Source organism: Marmota marmota, unplaced genomic scaffold, assembly GCF_001458135.2.
Source record: "Marmota marmota marmota unplaced genomic scaffold, marMar, whole genome shotgun sequence".
NCBI classification, from domain to species: Eukaryota; Metazoa; Chordata; class Mammalia; order Rodentia; family Sciuridae; genus Marmota; species Marmota marmota.
In genome coordinates this window covers 8,108,821-8,117,458 of record NW_026000102.1, presented here as the reverse complement: position 1 = coordinate 8,117,458, position 8,638 = coordinate 8,108,821, and the positions used below count along the sequence as shown (strand labels likewise).

Sequence of the window (8,638 nt, the reverse complement as noted above, 5' to 3'; positions counted from 1 at the left end):
CAGCGCAGGTGAGCTGGGTGGAAGGCAGGTGCGCGAGTCGGTCCAGTCTGCGGCCCGGCGGTGCCTCCTGGGGTGGGGGTCTGTGGATGCGGATGTGAGTCCCTAGGTCTGAGCGTGACCGGAGGTGGGAGGCTGCATCTGTCTCCGGCTCCGCCCACTCCCACCGGCTCTCAGTAACCTTTTTCTCTCGCTCAGGCAGAAAACTTAAAATGGGGGGGGGGGGCTGTCCAAACCCTCCCTCACCCCATTGCTCTTCCACCCCCCCTTTCCACAGTCCCTTTTCCGTACCAACTCTGGGGTGTGGGGACTGTCCCTACGACTTCCCCATGCCCACTTTCTTCCCGTGAAGAGAGAGGCCTATACGCTGGATGCACCAGGGGTCCCTACAGCCCAGGTCCCCAGCCCATTTCCCCCGCTCGTGCCCCGAAAACGCCGCTACACGTTGACCCCGGCCAGGCTGCGCTGGGACCACTTCAACCTCACCTACAGGTGCGACCTGGCCCTAGGGTGGGGGCTCGGCCACAGCCTAGCCCCTGTCCCTGACCTTGACCCTCACCCCAGGATCCTCTCCTTCCCTCGGAATCTGCTGAGCCCCCGTGAGACTCGCCGGGGCCTGGCTGCTGCTTTCCGGATGTGGAGCGACGTTTCCCCCTTCAGTTTCCGTGAGGTGGCCCCTGAGCAGCCCAGCGACCTGCGGATAGGTGGGCGCTGTGCCCCTGCCCCTGCCCAGCCCAGTGGGCTCTATCTCAGCCCTCCCCTCTCCACAGGCTTCTACCCAGCCAACCACACGGACTGCCTGGTCTCTGCTCTGCACCACTGCTTTGACGGTCCCACGGGCGAGCTGGCCCACGCCTTCTTCCCACCGCACGGTGGCATCCACTTTGACGACAGCGAGCACTGGGTCCTGGGCCCCACACGCTACAGCTGGAAGAAAGGTGCCCCGCCTCCCATGGGTGCACTGTCTGCACCAGGGTGGCTGTGTGGAGAGGGCTTGGGGGCAGAGCAGGGGTTCCTGGGGTGTGGAGGGTCCTGTTCTTTGGGGTTAAGCAGGCAAGGGAAGGGAGGTTGTGGGGCTGCTGCTGGCTGGTTCCGGCAGCCCTGAGACTGCCTCCCCCATGCTGCTGGAGGGGAGCTGGGGCTGCATTCCTGGGGACCTAGCTCACCGCCCAGGCAGAACATTCTTATCTTTCCTTGGCTGTGGCCAAGGGTGGCTCCACACCACACTCCAGCAGATGTGCTGGGCCTAGGGGTCAGGCCTGAGGGCTGCAGGGCCAGGCTGGGGCTCCAGGGAGCTAACTCACAGGGTCAGCAGGTGTGTGGCTCACAGACCTGGTGCACGTGGCAGCCCACGAGATCGGCCATGCACTGGGCCTGATGCACTCCCAGCACAGCCGGGCACTCATGCATCTCAACGCCACGCTGCGTGGCTGGAAAGCACTGTCTCAGGACGAGCTGTGGGGGCTGCACCGGCTCTACGGTGAGCGTCTTGGAGAAGGTGGTGTGGAGGGGTGGGCAGGCTTGAGGTGGGCCCTGAACCAGGCTGCCCTTCCCTCAGGCTGCCTGGACCGGCTGTTTGTGTGTGCGTCCTGGGCACGGAAGGGCTTTTGTGACACCCGCAGGAGGCTCATGAAGAGGCTGTGCCCCAGCAGCTGCGACTTCTGCTATGGTGACGGATGGGGCAGGGGCTGGGGCAGGGTCACATGCCTGGGTCTTCCAGTTGTGGCCCCAGTCTGGGGAGGGGCACACTGATGTGACACCTTCCCCTGCCATGTGCAGAGTTTCCCTTCCCCACGGTGGCCACCACCCCATCACCCCCCAGGACCAAAACCAGGCTGGTGCCAGAGGGCAGAAATGTGACCTTCCGATGTGGTCAGAAGATCCTCCACAAGAAAGGCAAAGTGTAGTAAGTGACCACTGCTAGCCAGGCCCATCCTGGGGGGAATCTGTCTAGGGTCCAAGTTGTAGGGGGTGGAGCTGCCCAGGGTCCTACAGGGTGAGGGGGGATGTCCTGGGGGCTCAGGCTGCCTTCAGGGGCACAGGGCAGGTATGCGGGACCCTCCTCCCACAGCTGGTACAAGGACCAGGAGCCCCTTGAATTCTCCTACCCTGGTTACCTGGCCCTGGGTGAGGCTCGCCTGAGCATCATCGCCAACGCTGTCAACGAGGGCACGTACACGTGTGTGGTCCGCCGGCACCAGCACGTGCTCACCACCTACTCCTGGCGTGTCCGAGTGAGGAGCTAAGCTCCTCTCCTGGGCCACAGAGGCCTGACAGATAAAGCTCTGTGTTTGATGTGTCTGTGCCATTTCTTGGGTGGGTGGCCCTCATCTGGCCTATCACTGGGATGTGGGGATTCTGAGGGGCACAGACTCTAAGAATAAGGATATGACCTTCAAGATGAGAACAGCCTTGCCAAGACAGCCTCAGGAACACAACGGGGCAAACTAAGGCCCAAGTGCCCACAATATCACCTGGGGTGGGTGCTGAGGACCAGTTTTGAGGGTGGTACAAGCCCAAGGCAAGTGGTGGGCATCTGCTGCTGCACAAGGCTAACACCCCTTGATTAGATCAGGAGGACACCAACCCAACAGGAATGACCAGCCCACATGGGGTCCCTTTTGATCCAGTCATCCCCAAGCCCAGGTAGCCAGAAGCCCTCCTCCTGGGTGCACCCAGGGGACGCAGTTTGGGGCCAGCTGGCTGCAAGGCCACCCCAGAGCGCCCCTCAAGCCTAACTGCTGGATGTCAACAGGAAGGCATGTGCATGAAGCACGCTGTGGCTGAGGCTGCCCCACGCCCAGGGCTGAGGACGGGACCTAAACCTGTGGACAGGGCTGGTCTGAAAGTCTTGCTTGTCTACGCAGACAGGCCTCCAGCCCCAAGATGGACAAGCAGTGAACCCGAGCTGCTCTAGTCCAAGCTGGCTCATGGGGAGGGGTGTCCATTCACACTGGCATCTGTAGACATGCGCCCTTCCCCACTGGGCACGTCAACGCAGCTGAAAGCAGTCAGCCTTTCCTTCCACAGCAAGGAAAATGCAATTTAATTCTACAAATGTACAAATCAAAATAATATAAAAATCACCACGTGGAAGCCAAGTGAGAGGAGGCGCGCCCAGCCTGGGGTCAGCCCTGGCTGAGGTCTGGGTCCTCACCATTAGCCAGGCTGCTGAGCTTCAGAACTTGAGGCTGAAGCCAGGGCCTGCAGCCGAAGCCCCCTGGTTGGTGGTGGTGAGGTGGAAGCCCGTCTCCTTCAGGTCATCGTCCCCCTGCAAAGTGAGGTGGATACTGTGAGGGCTGTGACCCAGACAGCCCACCCCCCTGGGGACCCTGTGGGCTTTGCCCCTCACCAGCTGGCTGTAGCCCAGGCCACCCTCAGGGGGCCGGGGGCTCGTGCCCCGCTTCACCCTCTGCTGCTCGCTCTTGGCAGGCCATGTGGGGAACATCGAGGGGTCAATGGGGAGAGGGGTCTCGCGGAAATATTCGTGCTTGAGGCCATCTTCGGCATTGATCCTCCTCCCGGGAAAGTAGGTCAAGAACCTGGAAGAAACAGCTTTGGGGCACTGGGCACCATGTGGGAGGGGGTGCGGTGTGCATGGTTGCCTCAGGGCCCAGAGCCCAGCCTGTGTTGACCAGGTGGGTGCTGTGGGCAGGCAGGGGTGGGAGGCCAAGGGGGTACCTGCCACCTAGAGCCTCCAGTGTACCCTGAAGGCCTGGGTGTGCAGGATCAGGGTGTGAGTCACTAGGGCAGCTGTGGAAGGGTGTAAGCAGCTCAGGGCTGGTGCTCCTGCAGCTGCAGACCAGTCATCTCTGGGACTCACTTGTTCATGAGGTCGAAGCCCTGGTCTGAGAGCAAGGCCCCAAAGCGCTTGCGAAGGTTGTTGTAGGGATGTTCACTGAAGGTCATCTTCTTGACAGCCGGGAGGTCATTGTAGCCAGGCCAGATCTTCTCACTAGGTGTCCCCAGGTCCTGGAAGACAGGGATGCCTGAGCTGAACTGCCCTGCCCTGCCAGGAAAGATCCTGCCCACTGGCCTATGGCACTGATACCTGAGTCATGGTTCTCAGTGAGGACAGGTCACTGAGAGGCCACACTGTGGCCTCGGGACTGCAGCCCAAACCCATCCTGCACACACCCTGCTGCTGCTCCTCACGGTGCCAGTTGACCAGAAGGGCCAACATCCACAGCACGGCGTGGTCCCCATACCCACCTTAAACACCTTGTTGATCTGATCAATTTCCGACTTCCCAGGGAACAGGGGCTTCTGTGTTAGCAGCTCTCCGAAGATGCAGCCCACTGACCACATGTCAACAGCTGTGGAGTATTCCTAGGAGTCCAGAGGACACGGTTCAGGCCCCTGGGCCAGTGTCCCTGGAGTCCACCTTGAGGCAAAGGAGGGTCTCAGACCTGATACTCACCTTGGCGCCAAGCAGCAGCTCTGGGGCCCGGTACCACAGGGTCACCACGACTGGGGTGTAGGCTTTCAGGGGCGACCCATACTCCCGAGCCAGCCCAAAGTCACCCACCTGAAGAAACAGAGGGCAAGCTGTGAGGTGTGGCGGGGACAGGACCCCTGGGAGAGGCTGCCGGGGCCCACCTTGAGGATGCCAGCGTGGCTCAGCAGCAGGTTGGACGTCTTGAGGTCCCGGTGCAGGATCCAGTTGTCATGCAAATGCTTCACCCCACGCAGCAGCTGGATCATCAGGGTCTTTACCTCCCCTGGCAAGTGACAGGGTCACACTCATGGCCCACCCACCGTGAGCCCCCCAGAGGCCCAGGGCCCTCAAGGGTTATCTATGCCCTCAGTAGCAACCAGAGACTTCTGGGAGATGGTTATCTGAGAATGCTTCCAGCCCAGGGTGGCCCTTGTGCCTACTGGTCACTGCACACCACAGAGTGTCACCACAGTCACTATAAGGACACTGCTCCTGCCTTTGCTCTGACAGCCCCTTTGATGTGGCAGAGGGCAGCGTGTCGGAACTGCAGCTCAGGGCTGAGCAAGCAGGCGCCCTCCTCTGTGCCCATGGTGTCACCTGGCAGGTGTTACCTGGCAGGAACGGCTGCTTCATGGTCTCCATGAGGCTCTTGAGGTCATGCTCCACGTAGTTCATGACAATATAGATCTTGTCCATGTTGCTGCCCACCACGATCTCCTGGGGGACGAGTGTCTGTGAGTACTGGCATGTCCTCCAGCCCACCCTTGTGGCCACTGGCTCTCCCAGGCCTCCTGCCCAGAGAGGGTGTGCCAAGGATGGGGGCCAAGCTCACCCTAACAGTGACGATGTTGGGGTGCTGGGCTTTGAGGATGGTATTGATCTCCCTCAGAGATGTGATTGGGAAGCCTTCCTTTTCCTTCTCCATCTTCAACCGCTTCAGAGCCACAATTTCATCTGAAAAGAAAGCAAGCCACGGATAGACAGGCTAAGAAAACACACAAATAGGTTAAACATCTCCGGTGTGTTTAGTCAGGACTTAATTTGTTTAAGAAGCATTTGTTATTTCACAGTAGGTGCTCCTGTTCCGGCTGTGATCCCAGCTGCTTGGAAGGCTGGGGCAGGAGGATCTGAGGATCTTAGGTTCAAGTTCAAGGCCAGCCTCAGCAACTTAGCAAGACGCCATCTCAAAAAATAAAAAGGAGGGGCTGGGGTTGTGGCTCTGGGGTAGAGAGCTCGTCTCCCACGTGAGGCACTGGGTTTGATCCTCAGCACCACATATAAATAAACAAACAAACAAACAAACAAACAAATAAATAAATAAAGGTATCCTGTCCCTCTACAGCTAAATATATATTTTTAAAAAATAAATTAAGGGGCTGCGGTTGTGGCTCAGTGGTAGAGCGCTTGCCTAGAATGTGTGAGGCACTGGGTTTGATTCTCAGCACCACATATAAATAAATAAAGGTCCATCAACAACTAATAGAAATATTAAAATAAATAAATAAATAAAATAAAATAAAATAAAAAGGACTGGGGATGTAATTTGGTGGTGCAGCAATTGCCTAGCATGCAAGATGACCTGAAGTAAATATCTAGGACTGCAAAATAAATAAGAGTGTGCTGCCTCCTGTCACAGCCAGCAGTGAGCCAAGTCAGGCTGACTCTGGTTTCTAGAGGCACCAAGGGGCTCAAGATAAGACCTGGTGTTTGCAAGGCACAGGGACAGGGACAGGGAGAGGGTAAAATCTAATCCAAAGATCCTGGGGCCATGCAGAGATTAACCCACATTCAGCAAACATGGGCTGAAGCTATGTGGACACGGTCGAGGTCAGAGGGTACAGAACCAGTTGCCTAGGCCTCTGCTGATGTAGGCCGCTCAACACCCCTCCCTCCCAGAGAGGGCCCTCCATGGAAAGTGGTGTCTGTCACCAGGACTTCTAAGGCTGAGCCTGCATCACTGACTGGACCTCCTCAGGAGGGACCCCTGCCTGTGCTAGAATGGGCTAGGGATTGGCTACCCAGGCCCTGCTGGCCCCACCGGGGACACTTAGGACTCTCCCCACCTGTTTTCTTGTCCTTGGCTCTGTAGACCACACCATAGGTACCTTCTTCAATCCTGTTGAGACACTGGAACTCTTCCACACTCCGGCAGCCCTGGAGGGAAGCACAGAGCGAGGGCTGAGCAGCCACACTGGCCTGAGGTCTCACCCACAACCACATCACTCCGTGCACAGGGCAGGTACACAGAAGACCCCACAAACATCCTCAGGAGGCTGGTGCATGTAGATGCGTGCCTATGTGTAAGTGACCCAGGACCAGAAGTACTCTGTTCTCTTTTCTTTGGAACTACCTAGTATGTGAATGTGAAACAAGGGCAGCACCAGCCAGGGCCACCGGGCGTCTCCTACATAAAGCACCCCTACCGCAGATGACACCTGGGGAGAGCACAGCCCGCCTGCCATGTGCGGCTGCCCTCCTCCAAGGGGTGGGGGCCACGCTCTGCAGCACATGGCAGGCTCTCACTGGAGAAAGGACCAGGGGGCCAGCAACGGGCCTGCTGGATCCGTCAGACAGTATCTTTCCTACGATGGCACTAATGTCAGGGGCCTGTGGTGGTGCTCCAGGGCCCTGGGGGCCACCAAGCCCTCTCCTCTTCCCCAAGGCAGCCTCACTAGCTGCTGTTTCCCTGAAGAGAAGTCACCACCTTGCGTACCTGTGCTGACACACTCTCAGCATGGGTGGGTGTTGAGGAGGCCTTGGTGCCCCTCCCAACCCACCTATCCAGGGTCAAAGCAAAGGCAAAAATGAAAGCAAGCATCTCCTGGCACCCAGGACACCTGCTCAGTACTGCCGGCCACTAAGAAGGACCATGACCAGGAGTCACAGGAGGTGGGTCACCATGTGTGGCCCAGTGACCTTGCTTCATAGGACACTTGTGCTCAGACACCTGTATCTCTGGCCACCATAGCAGGGATCCAGCTCAGGCGAGGGGGCAGGGGGCCTGACCTGTAGGGCTGGCAGGTACTTGGGCAACTCCTGCTTGAGCTCAATAGGTGATAGGGCTGGGGAGTCAGGCACGTAGTCCCCTTCGGTTGGGGCGCTGCTCTGTGGGGTCCCCTCACCCACTTCTTCCTCCCCTTCTTCACTGTCCCCGGAATCTCGGTCAAATCGTGACTCTGGAACTTTAAAAGTTAAACCTAATTATGGAACAAGTAAAGAGCACCAACACTCCTCCTAATCTGGGGGGACCTGAGGGCTGGAGAGGCCACACATCCTATATCCTCCACACCAGGTGCTGCTGCAGGGCCTGTTCCCTGGACAAAGGCCCACAGGTCTGCAGTCCCAGTACACTTGGCTGAGCCGGATGTTCTGAGGACATGAGCAGGTGCTACGCAGGGTGGGCATGCCCAGAATTCATGCCCCAGAACCTCACGAGAGCGCTGCTGCCTGTTGGAGGCCATACCAGCCCTCCACTCTCAAGAGAGTGTCCACCCCTGATGACCCAGGACCTGCTGTCCAGTGCAGCTTCCTTCCCTCTTAGGATTAGACCTAGAGTGGCACTCCCCAGCCTCCTCCATCCAGCGTCCAAGTCACAGCGGGCCCTTAGAGGATGCTCCGCAATTAAAGATGCTCTTGGCTAAGTTACATCAGCACAGACTCAGAGGGCCACTGCTGTATCCTGGTGTCCTCCCTGCAGGGACAGGTGAGGACAGGGCCAGCTGCTAAGGGAGCTGCTCACCAACCAGGACGTGGTTCTCGTCTCCTCGCTCTTCCTCTTCACTCATCTCTTCATCGCTCACTTCCTCTGTAGGAGAAAAGAGAGCTGGTTGAGTGCTGGCCTGGGAACCCCCAGAAGCCCGGCCCTGACAGCTCCGAGCTCAGTGTGAGCTCCGCGCTCTTCTGGGCTCTCACTCAAGTCCCACAGAGGAAGGCAGCTCCACCCTGGAAATGCTAAGTCAGACTTCGAAGGATGTTCCTGCAGTTCCCAAACCCTCCCGTGAACACACAATGCTGTTCCGTCAACAAAGACCATAGAGACCCACCAGTTCCTCACCTGCAGACTGCTCGGAGGCCTCCTCAGAATTGCTCCCAGTCTCCTCCTCCTCCTCCTCCTCCTCTTCTTCCTCCTCCTCCTCCTCTGACTCCTCACTGGTGCTCCCTTCCTCCTCCTCTTCCTCTTCTTCCTCCTCTTCCTCCTCCTCT

The 8,638-nt window shown here is 58.4% G+C and overlaps 2 protein-coding genes across 2 annotated transcripts in view; one reads left to right on the top strand and one right to left on the bottom strand.

Moving 5' to 3' along the window:
• The window catches only part of LOC107155453 (MIB E3 ubiquitin protein ligase 2), a 9,659-nt gene extending 7,367 nt beyond the window's left edge, over positions 1-2,292 (top strand). The window contains exons 17-24 of the mRNA XM_015501338.2: positions 9-94; positions 275-489; positions 562-701; positions 768-935; positions 1,346-1,477; positions 1,556-1,666; positions 1,777-1,903; positions 2,069-2,292. Of these exons, the coding sequence (XP_015356824.2) occupies positions 9-94; positions 275-489; positions 562-701; positions 768-935; positions 1,346-1,477; positions 1,556-1,666; positions 1,777-1,903; positions 2,069-2,243 (1,154 nt within the window). The 3' untranslated portion in view covers positions 2,244-2,292. The remainder of the gene's footprint in view (positions 1-8; positions 95-274; positions 490-561; positions 702-767; positions 936-1,345; positions 1,478-1,555; positions 1,667-1,776; positions 1,904-2,068) is intronic.
• A 722-nt stretch (positions 2,293-3,014) lies between these two features.
• Positions 3,015-8,632, bottom strand: LOC107155451 (cyclin-dependent kinase 11B). Its single transcript, XM_015501335.2, has 12 exons — positions 8,490-8,632; positions 8,175-8,240; positions 7,442-7,617; positions 6,499-6,589; positions 5,268-5,389; positions 5,047-5,152; positions 4,597-4,718; positions 4,418-4,525; positions 4,210-4,326; positions 3,821-3,969; positions 3,350-3,539; positions 3,015-3,268 (listed from the first exon to the last, which is right to left on the bottom strand). The coding sequence occupies exons 2-12, from the start codon at positions 8,218-8,220 to the stop codon at positions 3,176-3,178; spliced, it is 1,320 nt and encodes a 439-aa protein (XP_015356821.2). The 5' UTR covers positions 8,221-8,240; positions 8,490-8,632; the 3' UTR covers positions 3,015-3,175.
• Positions 8,633-8,638: the final 6 nt, after the last annotated feature.

Bases quoted from the DNA above. Each gene is read 5' to 3' on its own strand.
- LOC107155451 (XM_015501335.2), bottom strand. From the start codon at position 8,220: ATGAGTGAAGAGGAAGAGCGAGGAGACGAGAACCACGTCCTGGTTG. The intron at 4,526-4,596 runs GTGGGCCCCGGC...CTGTTTCTTCAG, and splicing joins GCCACGCTGGCATCCTCAAG to GTGGGTGACTTTGGGCTGGC. The intron at 3,269-3,349 runs GTGAGGGGCAAA...CTCACTTTGCAG, and splicing joins GCCTGGGCTACAGCCAGCTG to GGGGACGATGACCTGAAGGA.